At 44.5% G+C, this 16932-nt stretch overlaps 1 protein-coding gene across 1 annotated transcript in view; it reads right to left on the bottom strand.

Annotated features, from left to right (window-relative positions):
* LOC144783077 (uncharacterized) overlaps positions 1–16932 on the bottom strand; it is a 256487-nt gene that overhangs the window by 170757 nt on the left and 68798 nt on the right. Inside the window, exon 2 of the mRNA XM_078662244.1 lies at positions 11791–11911. Within this exon, the coding sequence (XP_078518370.1) occupies positions 11791–11911 (121 nt within the window). The remainder of the gene's footprint in view (positions 1–11790; positions 11912–16932) is intronic.

Genomic DNA, 16932 nt, shown 5'->3' with positions numbered 1-16932 from the left:
AATGTTTCTTGTTTAGAGTTGGATGATTGACATGTTTTCTGACAGGAGAAGCTCAGCCGGCTTTGCAGCTGGAAACCCTCGGCCAGCAGTCAGTCTGTCGCAGAGCCGCTAACATTAAAGCATCAGAAAACCTGTCCTTTTTAGAGGCATCAACACTGATTTTTCCTGTTAGCCACTGAGCTGCAAGAACTGTCCCAAGGTTCAGGAAGAAAACCCTGCGTGTCAAGGACATTTGTTTTTTGTTTTTCTGAAACAACTCCCCTCTGCCCCCTTCCTGCATTGGGGATTTGCTTTTGAACACACATAAATAAATCTACTGAGAAAGCAGGGAACTTTAAATAAGGTAGGCCTGTCTACACAGGGCCAACTGTGGAAGGCCCTCTAACACAGGAGAGGCTTTGTCTCTGTTCCACTCAGGACTGAGAGATGACTCAGGTCAGCGGTTCGTAACCTGTGGTCCTGGAACCCCTGGTGGTCCGCAACACCTACCCGACTCAAAAAAAAATATTAACAGATTAATGAAGTGTATATAACTAATGCAAAAAAGAACAATTGATGGACAGAATGCAGAACAATGTCGTACATTCGCCCCAGTAAAGAGATCTGGGCTTAAATCCATCATTTTTTGCTCACCATGCTATTCCAGTTTGGACCCAGCCATATGCAAATCAGCCTTGACCCTGTGCCCCATGGGAACAGTCCAGCCCGAACTGCCAGGCCAGGTCCTCCCTGGACTGGAAACAAGCATCCTAGGACCAGTTTCGGGCTGTCAGCCCTCTTCAGCCAGGATAGCTTGATTCCAGTGGCATGGAGAGCACGGGACCCACGTCTGAGCATACCCGTCCCACTCAGGGTGACAAATGCAAAAAGAACAATTGATGGACAGAATGCAGAACAATGTCATACATTCACCCCAGTACAGAGATCTGGGCCTAAATCTAGCGTTTTGTGCTCACCATGCCATTCCAGTTTGGACCAAGCCTTATGCAAATCAGTCTTGACCCTGTGCACCATGGGAAAAGTCCAGCCCGAACTGCCAGGCCAGGTGCTCCCTGGACTGGAAACAAGCATCCTAGGACTGGTTTCGGGCTTTCAGCCCTCATCAGACAGAATAGCTTGATTCCAGTGGCATGGAGAGCATGGAACCCACGTCTGAGCATACAACTAAAGCAGGAAAATGTCCTGTAACTGTGAAGGACTTTGAAACTGGATGCTAAAAATGAAATTGGCATCTTACAATTAATTCATGGGAGAAGTGCAAGTGCATCAAACAGAATATAGTATGAGCAATGGGTGACCTCAGTTAAATTTAGACAAGCACCAACCTTCCCATTAAAATTAAACCTTAGATTTTTTGTGCATATTTGTTTGTCAGTTAAATCAAATATTTCATCATTTGTGTATCTATTTAATGAATGTTTGTTTCTGTATTTTGTGTGTTGTTTTGCACTTCAAATTATCAAAATTGCTTAGTCCGGGTTCCCTGGATTCCAATAATAACTCAGTTGGGAGTTCCCGAATGATTCAATGAGGCTACCCGTATTCCAGTAATGATAATGTGGGGGTCAAGAGAAGTAAAAATGGTAAGAACCACTGGCATAAGTCATTTTACATGTTAGGTAATGATGGCATACCGTGTGGACCTTAATGAATAATAACACTATCCATGCCTGTGCAAATTGTTCACTTAGCATAGGCTTGTTAGGCATGAAACTCAGGCATCAGAATTAATTAGGGTTTTCATATTTTTGCCTAAAGCTATTAGGGTATTTAACTTCGTGCAAACTGCCACACATCATCAGTTCATGTTGCGTCAGCTAGAAAAGGATTTTCCATTCTCTGCCGATTGTGCAAAGTAGTTATAGCTACAGAGAGGCTTCTGTAGATTTACTTCTACAGTTCCACTACAGTTCCATGCTGCTGTTATTCAAAAATGACAAGGGCTGTTCATTTTGTGCTTCTAATACTGTTAATCGAAGCAGGATTCTCAGCTTTGTGTCTTTGTGTTGAAAAGACAGATTTGTGACACTGGCACACACCTCCTTCTTAGACTTAAGGGGGAGAAGTGTACGACAGTCCTAAGGTGTGAAAGTATACAAAAGCCTCTTGAAATTGGTGGAGAAGAGAACATGACCAGTTGATTGGAGTAATGATGTCAAATGGGACACCAATTTGAAGGCCTAGAAGATACTTTTCAGGTCTTTTTTACCCACCCAACACCATTACTCCAGATGTAGCTATTTGGCAGAAATGGCATCACATGTATTAACAGCGATGAAAGGATCCTGTGATCCACGTATGCAATGACGACTCGGACCTGAGATGATACTTGATCCCTGCCTGGGGGAGCTCACGCGCCTGGTGCAACTTGAGTGGAAACTTAGTTTCAAGGGGGGATCATCACGTGGTTACCTCAAGCACCACCTCCTTTCACCTCCCTGGAAAGGCTTTAAAAGGCTTTGGTGATTCTCCCTCTTTTACCTTTTCTGCCATGTTGTAAAAAGAGCAACTAGAGGTTTCTCGACCCCTGTCCAGAAACAATACACATTTAATTAGGTGGTAAGAACTGAGTTTGTTTTCAATGTTACCTACCTCTTTTTAGGACTGATGTATGTGGGAGTTGGTTAAACAGATTTTTGGGAGATCACATCAACAATGTACTCTTTTCTACGAATAGTGTGACGAGTAAGAACAATAGTTACTTACCTGTAATCTATGGTTCTCCAGTATTGGTGTCTTTCATAGATTCACAAGCCTGAATCATTCCCAGTCGTCGGAGTGGGAGTCCCATGGTACATAAAAAAGCAATAATTATGCACATAATAACCAAAAAACCTTGGTAACATAAAACCAGGAAGTAAAGTAGCCCTAAGCTACAAGGAAAAAACTTCCACACCTATGACTATCATAGTCATTAAATACAGTCCAAACTGCAGCCAATCAGGCGCCAGCACCCACCAGAATGTTCTCCCCAGAGGCTCAGGCTCCAAGATTTTCTCGCACAAGAGTGAACCAAGAGATAAGAGCATAAACCAGCCTCTGAGGGAAGGTGGGCGGGTTGCATGTGAATCTATGAAAGACACCAATACTGGAGAACCACAGATTACAGGTAAGTAACTATTGTTCTTCTCCAGTATTGGGGTGTCATTTATAGATTCACATGCCTGAATCAGCGTAGATAGCAGTACAGTAACATAATGCTCGTGAGACGCTCTTTGTACCATAGTGTGTGTGTGTGTGTGTGTATGTATATATATATATATATATATATATATATATATATGTATAAAGATATATAAATACATACATCAAGCAATAAAATACCAATAATGTCATAATTCTTCATGTATACATTTGTGTTTAACATATGCAGAACAATTTTTAAGACCTAGAATAAGTATGTCAATAAGCGTCTAAGAAAGAGCATAGTGCAGGAGGGAGAACAGAGGCTCACCTTATTTAAAAAGATAGTGGAGAACAGCTTGTCCCACTGACGTATCTTCATCACTTGAAGCCTCCAAACAGTAGTGTTTGGTAAAAGTGTGTCTATTGGACCAAGTTGCCACTCTGCAGATTTGATGAAAAGGCACATCGGCAAAGAGAGCGGTAGATAAGGAGATTGCTCTCGTATACTGCGCTCTTGGAGTTGTCTGCAAAGGTCTTCCCGCCTGTTGATGGCAAAGACAAATCGCAGCAGAAATCCAATGAGCTATGGTTTGCTTGTATACTGAATATCCTTGACGTAACCTCCTGTAGGCCACAAACAATTAGTCAGAGTTACGGATTGTTGCAGTCCGCTGTAAATAGAACTTGAGACATCTTTAGATGTCCAGGGAATGTAAGGCTCTTTCCGCAGGTGTTTGAGGATTTGGAAAGAATGTTTTTTAAATTTTTGGCTCGTTGAGATGGAAGTCCGCAGGCACTTTTGGCATGAAGCTGGGATTAGTACGTAGCACTACTGATTTTGAGGTGAATTTAAGGAAAGGAGGTTTAGTTGTGAATGCTTGAATGTCACTGGCTCTCCTTGCTGACGTTAGAGCTAACAGCAGAGATACTTTCCACGAAAGGAACTTTAAATCCACCTTATGAATAGGCTTGAAGGGGTGCTGCATAAGTTGTGCAAGCACCACATTAAGATGCCAGGATGGAGGTGGATGTCGGACGGGGGAAACATCCGAAACAATCCCTTGAAGAACTGCTGAATGACTCTAGCTGAATAAAGAGAATTGGACCCATCCTGCCGAAACCTTGAAATAGCTGCCAAAAACACTTTCAAAGTAGAATGGGATAGACCCGATCGCCAAGTGAAGAAAGAACAGTAACATTTGTTCTGGTTTTGCATGAATCGAATGTACATTGGCAGATTGACACCACATGCAAAATCTCTTCCATTTGAGCTTGTAAGTTTTAATAGTAGCAGGCGCTCGAGCATTAGCCAGAACTTCTTGACAGTCCGCAGGAATATTTATGTGTGCGAATTCAAGGTGTTCAGGAACCAGGCTGCTAATCTCAAAGATGCTGGGTCCGGGTGACAGATCTGTCCGTTCTGGATGGACAGCAGGTTCGGTATTGGTTGAAACTGAATGGGATCGCATTCTGAGAGAAGGAGAAGTTTGGTGAACCAGAACTGGCGAGGCCATCTGGGAGCAATGAGAATTAGGCGGCAAGGTTGTTTCTTCATTTTGCGGAGAACTCTGGGAACCAACGGTATCGGAGGAAAGGCGTAGGCATACATCTGCGACCAATTCATCGAAAAAGCATTCCCGCATGAGTCGTTGTGGGGAAGCCAACTTACAAAGGATGGGAATTTGCAGTTCTGACTGGTCGCAAACAGGTCCAGATCGGGATGACCCCACTCCTGAAAGACTCGATCCAATGTTGGTTGATGCAACTCCCAGTGGATATTGGAGACCACTGGAACATGAATAGCTGAAAGGTTGATCTTGTGACGTATCGCCCAGTCCCAGATCTCTTGGGCTTGTTGAGAGAGTAGGGCCGACTTCGTCCCTCCCTACTTGTTCAAGTAATGCATACTTGTACTGAAGCTCCCAGAATGACAGTTCGAAAGGACTTCAGGGCCAAGAAAATGGCTCGCAACTCCAGAAGGTTGATATGCCACTTCTTTTGTTGGACGTTCCACTTGCCGTTGACCGTCATACCTTGAAGGTGTACCCACCATCCTTCGAGGGAAGCGTCCCTGGTGATGGTGAAATTTGGCACTTCTACCTGGAATGCACATCCTTCTTTTAGGTTCTCCACCAGAAGAAGGCTTCTCGCATCCGAGGAGTGATGCGAATGACATCGTCAAACGACCCCGATATCTTCAACCATTGGAGGTTGAGCTCTTCTTGCAAGGGCCTCATTCTGAGACGGCAGTTGGGTATCAAGGGGATGCAGGAAGAAATCATCCCTAGAAAAGACTTGAATAGTCGGACTGAAACTCACCTTTTTGATTGTAATAGGCGAGCTAGCTTGCAGATCTTGTGTTGTCTTTCTTTTGAGACAAAAGCCTGAGTAAGCTGAGTGTCCAACGTGGCTCCCAAGAAGGTCTTTCTTTGTGATGGAACCAGATGAGATTTGTCGAAGTTGATGGAGAGACCCAGAGATTGGAATAGTGACAGACATCTTTGAACATATGCGATTGCGACTGGAAAGGAATTTGCCTTGATAAGGCAGTCGTCCAAGTATGGGAAGATTTGAATTCCTTCCAGACGAAGGTGTGCGGCCACCGGAGCTAGGACCTTTGTAAACACATGGGGTGCTGACCATAATCCACAAGGAAGGACTTTGAATTGAAAGTCCCTGCCAGCCACTCTGAACAGTAAGAATTTTCTGTGTCTGGGTAGGATCGGCACATGAAAATAAGCGTCTTGGAGGTCGAGGGTGGGCATGTGATCCCCTGCCGAAAGGAGTTGAAGGATTTCTTGAAGTGTTAACATTTGGAAGGATAATTTTTTCTGGTATTTGTTGAGGGTGCGAAGGTCGAGATGGGGCGCCATTCTCCCGACTTTTTCATTATCAGGAAAAATCTTGAATAAAATCCTGTTCCTTTTTGTAAGTGAGGGACCTTTTCGATCGCTCCTTTTCGAATCATCAAATTTATTTGGGGAAAAAGCTCCTTGAGATGAGCAGGGGGTGGGACTTTGGGAGGAGAGTTTGGAGGAATCTTTATGAACTCTAAAACATGGCCTCTGGCCACTATGTCCAGAACCCACTTGTCTGATGTGATAGCGGACCAGTTTGAGTAAAATTGGGGTATTCTTCCTCCAACTTTTAATGGGGGGACGGCAGAAATGGTGACAGGTTGCTTTTTAGTTGAATCCCGTCCATGGTAGGAGGGTTTTCTTTTTGTTTGCGAGTAGGAGGTATTTCGCTGTCCGTATGACTGCTGCCTGTAGGATTGATATCTTTGATTACCTTGAGAGGATTGGTATGACCTATGTTGGTTGTAACCTCCTCTATTGGAGAAGGATCCACGTCCTTTAGCACCCCGAAAGGGCTGATTGCGAAATTGAAGGCTACCAAGAGATCTTGCTGTGTCAGTGCCTTTTTTAATACCCTGAAGGGCCTCATCAACATGCTGGCCAAATAGTGATTCCCCATCAAACGGCATGTCAATAATTTTCGCTTCAACCTCTTGGCGAAAAGATGTTGATTTTAGCCAACCTTGTCTCCTTAGTACTGCTGCACCCGCTAGCTGTCTAAATCCTGTGGATGCGACATCCACGGCTGCATCTATTATTTCCGCAGATGTACGCTCTCCTTCTTGTAAAATCTTCAAGGCCTCAGACTTGGATGGTTCCGGCAGCATGTTAACGTAGGGGGTGATGTCCGACCACATCTGCCTGTCATATCTCCCTAATATGGCTAGAGAATTAGCAGCCCAGACAGTCGCCTTCTTGCCAATAGAATCTAGCCGTCTGCCATCCCTGTCTGACGGAGCTGTGATAGGAGAGGAGGGGTTCCTGGCACTTCTCTGCGCCGCTTGGGCGATGACAGAGTCAGCTTTCGGCTGGCCTATGAGGCATGCAGGTGAGTTGCTTGGTGCCTTATATATTTTCTCTAATCGAGGCAAGACCGCAGGAAGAGAAGCAGGCGCTATCATGACCTTCAAACCTTCCTTCCAAATGAAATCTATAATGGGAATGGTCTGTATCTGTTTTCGTGGCTGGTCTTTAAAATCATAGAGAAAGCACTCATCCTTCTTTGTTTCCATTGGTATGAGAAACCTTTGCGTCGCCCTCTCCATAAGGAGATGAAAGCCTCCGATATCTACTGGAGGAGAGTCAATGGGAGCTGGAGTTGAAGGCGAAGGAGTTTGAATTTGGTAATCGTCCCACTCCATAAGAATAGACCTATCATCCACTTTTCCTTCTTCCCTGTCATTGTCAGTGGTGTTAACATCATGGGAATGACGAGACGGCACTGGAGATGGTAGTCTAGGAGACCTTAAAGCTGAAGTAGAAGCTTGAGGCATGGGCATTGATGGAATAGACTCTGCAGATTCAGATGGAGGAAAACGGCAATAATAGTCATCCAACATTTATTGCAGATTATTCAGCAAGGCTAAAGGCTTCTGTCCTGTGGGAACCATGTCAGGAGCTGGAGCTACAGACTCAGGGAAAGGGTCTTCATCCTGGTCCTTCTCCTGATACTTAATAAGCAATTCCAAAGGGCTTCTGGCAGTGCGGAATCTGTCGTCCTCTTCGGACTCCTCTTCATCCTCCCCAGAGTCTAGTAATTGCTCAGGCAACTCGAGAGGTACCTTATGAAGGGAGATATGTAATGGAGAGAGGGCTTCCAATGAAGAGCCACGTCTTTGTAGCAAAGGAGCCGCTGTCATAGGCGGTGCAGAGGAGGCAGTAGCCGATGTTGCAGACCAAACTTGCAACTCCGTGCAGGATGACAAAAGAGGAATCGACGAGTGGGCCGTCGACGGTATCGTCGTCGATGGAGCTGGTGTCAAGAAAGTAACCGTCGACGAGGCAGCTGTCTTTGTCGACGAGGCAATCTTTGTTGACGAGGAAGTCGTCGATGACGAGGCAATTTCGACGAGTCAGTCTTCGTCGACGAGGAGGTAATCGACGATGAGGCAGTCTTCTACAACGAGGCGACCGTTCGACGAGGCAGTTTTCGTCGACGAAGCGATCGTCGACGATGCAACTGTCGACGAGATCTTCTTAACTTTCGCCGTTGACGGAGCGCCGGCGATAGATGAAATCTCTTTCGTCGACAAGATAGGCTTAACAGAGACAGAAACCAGCGTCGACGGAGATGAAGTTGATGACATGATCATCTTGGGTCATGGTGACGAGAAGGTAACAGTCGACGTAGAAATAGCGGCGGCGATGATAATCGTCCACGGAGGACCATCGACGACGCCGTCAACGACTGAGTTTTTCTCTGAGATAAATCTTTCTCAGGAAGTCTTTTTGACGCCAGAGACTTTCCAGTCTTTCTCTGGGGCGTAGCAGGCAGAGGCTTGGACTTTGAAGGTGGAGGAGCCCTTTTTGAGGAAGAAGGCAAGTCAGAACCCTTAGAGGGTTGAGCTTTTCTCGACACCTTAGCCCCAGGAGAAGACAAATCTTCCTCAGCCATCCTCTTCCTAGAGGACATAGATGAACCAGAGGCAACACTTCCCACCTCAGATAAGGGGTTATCTTGGTCTTTAATCTTCTGTGGCCACAGAAGTAGGCGCCCTTTTCTATCTCTGAGGGTCTTCGGAGGGAAGGTCCTCAAAATTTTACAATCTCTCACCTCGTGATCCGGATAAAGGTAATAAAAGCACTTCTTGTGGGGATCTTCAGAAAACAGCCGGAGCTTCCCACAAGATTCACAAGGTCTAAAGAGAGATTTCTTTGAAGATGACATACTGAAGAGAAGAAATTCCAGAAGAATAGTGAAGTACTGAGCAGAGCTCAGGGACACTCCCTTCACACAACGTGTGGTAGAAAATCTGAGAGCCTGAGCCTCTGGGGAGAACATTCTGGTGGGTGCTGTCGCCTGATCGGCTGCAGTTTGGACTGTATATAATGACTATGATAGTCACAGGTGTGGAAGTTGTTTCCTTCTAGGTTAGGGCTACTTTACTTCCTGGTTTTATGTAACCAAAGTTTTTTGGTTATTATGTGCATAATTATTGCTTTTTTATGTACCGTGGGACTCCCACTCCGACGACGGGGAATGATTCAGGCATGTGAATCTATGAAAGACACCCCAATACTGGAGAAAGAGGAGTACTGCACAAACTTTATATTTTGGATACAACCATCAGATCCACCAGGGCAAGCCATGTTTAGGCCTGAGCAAGCAAGAGTGAGGAAAAAAAACTCTGCTATGCGGAGCGAAGTTTTTCGGAACTACACACACTATGGGGAGTGGGAAAAACTCTGCAAACTCTATTAGTAGAGCAGAATTTCACACCCAGGCCTAGTCTTGTATTACTCTTTAAACAAAAAAGGTTCCTTCTGAGAGGGATTAAATGGGAAACATCACTTACAACACAACTTTTACCACGCAATGCTTTTACATCACAGCTTTTACAACGCACACCATTACAACTCATTGCGCTGGGGGGTGCTCTAGGATAGGGAATAAGTTTAATTTACTGTCCAACAACTTACCTAGTGTCCACGGGGACTGGAGTTGGAATAGTAAATTAAACTATTCACTATCCAGCACCCCAAAGCGCTATGCGTTGTAATGGTATGCGTTGTAAAACTCGCGTTGTAAAAGCATGCGATGTAAAAGCATGCGTTGTAATGTCGTACATCCCATCACTTATATGTAAATTGACTTAAGGCAGTGTATTCTAGGGACCATGGTCCTAATGAAAGCGACACCTCTTGTAGGCTCACGGTAGGGGACTGGCCCATGGTGGTCTGATCCCAGGGTTAAAACATCCCTCATATTCTTTTACCAGCGTTACTCCGGTGATCTGAATAAAACTGTAGGTCAGCCGTAAGGTAATTGTACTATTTTTTAGTCCCTCATGCTTTCACACTCGGTGAAAAAGTTTTTTTTTTCCTTTGGGGAATGCTATTTCAGCTACAAGAATTCCCTTGATATTCAAGGTTGCCGCCAGTCTGTTATACAAGTGACGAGCAGACCCAATGACGAAGCATGCCACCCTTGGATGGGTGTGGACCCAGAGTCCTTTCAACGGAGGACCGAGCACCTTTGACTGACAACTCATTATGGAGGAAAAATGATACTTCTGCCCAAGGGATAGCTTTTCACACTCTCACTCATTCATTTTGAATTAACATTCCATTTCCATAGTGCATTAGTTTTGTGCTCTGAAGGCTATTGGCGGGGGGGGGGGGGTGCTCTAACATTATTTCTCCCTCCTCCTCGACATTAAGTGATGATTTGTTGAAATCCCCAGGACTATTAACAGATATATAATGAATGAATCCCAAGTTTAATCCTGTTTTAGTTGTGCATAGTCTTGTAGTACTACTTGCAAATATGTATATTAATTGAAATGTCGTTCATATTTATTTTTTTAACTTTTGTATGTTATGCATTTGTATGAATTTTTATGGTCCGTTGAGGCCAAAATAAAGTTATCGAACGAACGATATCTGATTTACATGCAAACGATAACCTTACCCGGTGGTGGGGAATCAACAACCTCTTAAGGTGTGCATTTATTCCCTCTCCACAAGAAAAATATTTCTCCTCATCAAGAAACCCCTTAACTAATACCCCCATTAAATATAACTGTAAACTAGAAAACCATTGGGGAAGTTTGTGACCACCACCAACGTAACAACTTTGCGGATGCTGACTTCTTCCCTAGATACCACCACCCACCTTACTACTGGGAACTCCAAAAACAAACTCTCTTCCTCTGGCGTAACGACTGTATACAATTCACAATATTAGCAGTTCTCCACTGTATTATATTACAACGGCAAACATATATGTGCCCAGAGTTGATACATGCAATTAGGATTTCGAAGTCTGTACTTTTAAGGCTTTTTTTTTAGGAGAGAATGTGGTCTAAATTAGGGCGATTGATCACAAATCTGGGGAACCGGGTTCGAGTCTCGGCAATGACGCTCAATATCCTGTGATTCTGGACAAATCTCGTTATCTCCCCGTGCCTAACAAAAGATGAATGTGCCCTTGTGTAACGCAACTGGTGCTCACGTAAAGCGCTTTGATACCTTCGGGTCAAGTTCGCACTATATAAAACTCCCACAAGTTTTTAAAAAAACTACATTTCAATGTGCACCTACATTCGCCCCGGGTGTGCAAAAAAGTTTCCTAGCAAGGCTTGTCTCCAACTGGCCATTCCTCCTATTCTTAAATTGACGAATTCCACCCTAGTGCTTGTCAGGCTAGTCTTCGGGTCAGACACTACATAAACAGAAAAACACAACTGACAGAATAATAACCTGCTTTTTCATAGATCATAAAATATATATATATATATATATATATATATATATATATATATATATATATATATATATATATATTTTGTTGTACCCAAATGCAGCACAGAACCTGTGTAACTATCATCTAATTCAATGGTACTCGAATCATAACCCACAGACGGTTGAAAGGCCGCGTGCGCCTCGCCATGTTTAAACCTGTGACCTGCATGTCACACATTCATGTCATCGGAGAGTTCATAGCTCGCTGAGCTATCTCGACGGCTCATGATGTAATCTAATCAAAAATAGATCAGTGGCAAAGCGATAAATATGTAGAAGACAGTGCGGGTGTGAACTGGGCATCAATGCTTAATTTTTATAAACAAGCTTGGTCCATATTTACCCAGGGCGGTGAGGGCCTGGTGGATTTCTTTCATGACATTACTGTAGAGTTCCTTCTGCCACTCGTGGAGAAGCTTCCACTCCTCCTCAGAGAAATACATCGACACATCATGAAACAGATCCTGTTCATCGGAAACAGAGAACATACCATCATCAACTTACTCAGCAACTTCATGCAACGTAATACAATACAGCAGGAGCATTTATTGATATAAGAGAGATAGTTTTACTTTCCCCTCCGCATTGCTGTCCTAGTTCACAATAAGTTTCATGGAAAGTAGAGGGTGGTTTTATTTCATGTATGCGTAGCTCTACTATTGATTGCCACGTCCGCCTCGGGCTTCGAGGAGTTTGTGAAAATGATCCCTACATAAGTTGTAATGAAAAGCCTTGTGAGGAAGCCATGTTTCAGCGGTTTCTGGGATACTAATTACCTTACAATGTCTCCGGCAAAGTGTTACTTCATACTGGGAGGATGCTTTTAATTTTAAAAAACCTGTACTGCCATCCAGAGGCCTACCGAGGGACTGCTGATGTATTTTTATTCAATGTTTCACTAGACAGAGGAGTTATTTTACTCTGACGCTATCGATCTCTCTCGTGCTAAGGACAGGGTAAAATATTAGGATACGCCACATAAACATTTTTATTTCCCGTATTTTTATGTCAAGACTGAAAAAAACTTCTGAAGATCACATGTTTCCTCCCGTTCGAAATACGAACTTGAAACAACAAACGACATCTTTCAAAAGCATGTTTGAACTTTATGGACGTGTCGTAAACAATCTTTAAGGAAAACAGAGGCAGACTTGCCATGTGAAACCAACATTGGCAAATTGTTATACCGAAACTCGGCAAACCTGTGATGATTTTGTGTTTTCTTATTAAAAATACATGTTTTGGTTACGCTGTAGCATGCTATTCACCGAAAAGCGCTTTCAACACCTCATCAGGGATAGCAAGCGCTATATAATTGTAAACCATTTCCCTCTTCTAGTTTTCCACTATCCATCTCAATCCAAATAACAGACTAACATGTCCATTGCAGGGATGGACTGGTACTGCGGGCACTCGGGCATTGGCCGAAGGGCCGGTGTCTCAGTGCCCTCTGTGGGCCGTTTTTCCCCCTTTCCCAGTCCACAGAGAGCACTGACAGGGAGAGGAAAGCAACCTCACGGCCAAACGATGAACAGCTGTGGCCTCTACTTGACCCTCTGCCCTGCCAAGCAATTACGCTGATGGTGGGCTCGGGAGGGGTGATTGTGTGCCAGAATCGGCCTCCCAGGTTGCCTGATGTTGCTCAGGCCATTGAGCCATTTTCCCCTGGGGGGCCCCCCTGGGGCCCACACAGCCCTAAAACAGTGTTTGCATTAACACCTCGCCCACAGCCCTTCTTATTCAGGGCATAGTGGTTGAGGAAGAATGGGTATCGCTGTGGGGGCCAGGTAATGTTGGGAATTGGCACCATCTTCACCTTAGCCTCCCCCCCACCCCCATGGATGGCCCAGCAGCTGTGTTTTTTGCTTTATCCCCTCTCCTGCCAGGCCATTGCTGCCTTGAGGCAGTGAAGGGCTGAGTAATCTACAAATAGCTGGGGTCTCGCTGTTTTTCAGGTGCTCCTGCGCTGGAGGGTTGGGGCTGGGGCATAATTTTGTGATAGAAAGGGGCCTCGCTGCTTTTCAGGTGTTTCTGCGCTGAAGGGCTGGGGAATAATTTTTTAAGAGAAAGGAGCCTCGCTGCTTTTCAGGTGCTCCTGCCATGGAAGGATGGGGAATATTTTTTTAGGAGAAAGGGGCATCGCTGTGTTTCAGGTGCTCCTGCGCTGAAGGGCTGGGGAATTTTTTTTAAGAGAAAGGGGCGTCGCTGCTTTTCAGGTGCTCCAGCGCTGGGGAATAACTTTGTAATAGAAAGGGGACTCGCTGTTTTTCAGTTGCTCAGCTTGTGGGACATTGTCACCTTGGCCCTGTGTCCTTCCCAAGGACAGTTTCCTCCCACTTACATTCCTTGTGTGTTTCATGAAAGGCCACGCCCCGCAAATGTGGGCCCCGCCCCGCGTATGTGGGCCACACCCAGCGAATGTGGGCCACTTTTTTTGTCCGAGCCCAGGCCAAATTGTGATCCCAATCCAACCCTGGTCCATTGCTCAAATTACTTCATATTTCACTATACTCATTTATCACTAATCCTTTATGGGTTATGGAGTAGCATGCTGCTCGCTGAAAATGCGCTTGAACACCTCATCAAGGGTACAATGTAATACATAAATGCAAAACTTTTCCCTCGTCTAACCCTCCACTATTGTTCTCAATCCAAATTACTGACTAATATATTCACCACTCAAATTACTTTCATATTTCACTATACTACTTCACCACTAATCCTTTAGGAGTTCCAGAGTAGCGTCCTACTTTCAAAAAAAGCACTTCAACGCCTTGTTAGGGGTAGTAAGAGCTATACCAATGCAATTACAATTAGCATTAAAACATAAAAGCAATAAAAAGTAACAAGGCCACTCTCTAAAAGTCGCATGCATATAACAAATGAGCGTTAGCAAAAAAAAAAAAAACATGAAATGAAAGCAGATCTTTGCCCGCCTGCCTTGGCTTTAAAAACAGATGTACAGAGGCAAAAATAATGTCACTCAGTGAGAGACAGAAATTGGCTAAAAAGGGCTGACCAATTGTATACCATGCTAAACATTGCACTGGTAGGAAGCACACTGTGATTGACAATTGTACAGACCTATGGATGAAGAGGGCTGACCCGAAGACCATAGATTTAAACATAAATGTATGCCTTTGACATTTTATTCTAAAAAGAAAATGAGAGGCTGTCAAAACAGCTAAAGCAGTCTCTGCACCAGACCTAAAAAGAGAGGATTTTTCCATAATATCATATTTAAGGACCGGCTTATAGCTTTTCCTGAATCTCAAAACTTGAACAAACTACCGATACGTTTGATTAGAGAACGGTGACGTCATTAAACGATAACAAAATAGCTTGGAACTGAAATCTAACTTCTGCTGTTTTTCAGTGCTCTGTGAATAAAAGTCTTCCATCAGTTTCAGAAGCAAGCTTTCTTTGCAGTTCCTCACGGCAGGACCTTTATGATATACATCTCTGATCTGCCTATCGGTCCTGTCTTGCAGCTACATTCATGAGAAATAAAATCAGATGAAACAGGACTGTGAATGACTAGAAACGTGGCGGAAGACTGATATATTGCAATTGATAAAGTAACAATACCATCTGACTTAACGTTATTGGGCTGTTTTGGGGTCTACAAAAATGCCTGAAGCACAAACACGTCTTGCAGGGCACAGAGCAAACTTGTCTCCCTTGCAATTAATGTTGTGTTGAGCTAGGAGGGAGTGGGGTGACCTGACCTGACCTGGTCAGAGCCGGTCGCTCCTCCCGCCGCGTGGCCCACCCCGAGGGTCCCGGTATCCGCCGCCACTGCCGCTGCCAGTTCGTCCTCTGTGCCCCTGATAAGTATTGTGCCGTAATTGTTGTTTAGCATCGTCCTCTGTGCCCCTGATATTATTGTGCCGTATCTGTTCTGCCTGTCCTCTGTGCCCCTGATATTATCGTGCCGTATCTGTCCTCTGTGCCCCTGATATTATTGTGCCGTATCTGTTTTGCCTGTCCTCTGCGCCCCTGATTTTATTGTGCCGTATCTGTCCTCTGCTGTGCCCCTGCTCGCTCCTGTGCCTCCACCGCCGACCCACCCCGCTCCCTGCCGCTGCTCCCCCGCGGCCCCACCCCCGCTCCCTCCAGCATCACCGCTCCCCTCCCCACTCGCCACCCCGCTCCCGCCTCCCAGCTGCTCCTCCCTCCCACTGGACTCAAAAGGTGGTGTCCGCGAGGCGGGGAGCTGTGACCTGACCTGACCTGGTCAGAGCCGGTCGCTCCTCCCGCCGCGTGGCCCACCCCGAGGGTCCCGGTATCCGCCGCCACTGCCGCTGCCAGTCGTCCTCTGTGCCCCTGATAAGTATTGTGCCGTAATTGTTGTTTAGCATCGTCCTCTGTGCCCCTGATATTATTGTGCCGTATCTGTTCTGTGTTATAACTTGAGTTCCCTGCTGCTCAGCTAGTAAGTATGTCATATAGATTGTTAGATGAATGGAATGTTGCTGTACTAAGAATGTCAGTTGAGTGAGGGCTGAGCAGCAGGACAGCTGCTCCTGATGGGGTTAACATCTTTACTTAATATCTTAACTAACTAACTTAAATAAAGTATCTTGATCTACTTTACATGAAGAGTCCAACATCATTTCGAGTACAACAATTTGGCGACGTTTTGGAGACAATTTTATAAAGAATCTACGACTCTGCCTGAGACGTATCATTCTTTTTTGATCAGAGGGAACACCTTAAAGAGACTAATGCGATATTTAACCTAAACTGCTCGTTTTGCAAAGTGTGTAATTTTTAGACTCTACCAGGAAAAAAGTAATCTGCGACGGAGAACCAGTGATGATGAGGATCCACGCTGGGGACACTTTGATGAGCCTAATGATGATGTTTTTGACCAACTACAGTGTATTATGCTTGCAGTGTTTAGGATGTTTGTATGAGAATTTGTTTAGTGTAATGCTAATCTAGCATGAGGATGGGTGCAATTTACTGCTATGAGTGAGTGGAGATCTAAGGAATGTTTCATATTTTGTTTTCTGTGTAAGTACTAGTTGATTCACATTGAATGTCACTTGGTAGTTAGAGAGCATTGTTGGTGTTTGTGATCATTTCACTAGGAGTTGTTACACAACAAATGTTGTGTGTGTGTCGTACATAGATGTTAGGCGACACATCAACTCATGTTGGTAGTAGCTACGTAATATGTGATCACTTTGTTATTAGAGAACTATACTGTACTTAGTTACTCATTGGTTATAAAATTTTGGTATCAGCGAGTGTATCACCATGACTTGTTACACAATTAATGTTGTGTGTGAGTGTCTCTAGTTATTAGGCAACTCATCATTCATGTTTAGAAGGAACTGAGTGGTATGATATGATATGGTCACCCCTTAATTGTATAAATTTAGGGTGTTGAAGTCATTTAACAAGAGTTGTTACACGACTAATGTTGTGTGTGAGTGTGTCTTGACTCATTAACTCATGTTTATAGCGACTATGCTGT

This window comes from Lissotriton helveticus, chromosome 9, assembly GCF_964261635.1.
Source record: "Lissotriton helveticus chromosome 9, aLisHel1.1, whole genome shotgun sequence".
Classification (NCBI taxonomy): domain Eukaryota; kingdom Metazoa; phylum Chordata; class Amphibia; order Caudata; family Salamandridae; genus Lissotriton; species Lissotriton helveticus.
This window is presented reverse-complemented; position numbering and strand designations above follow the sequence as displayed.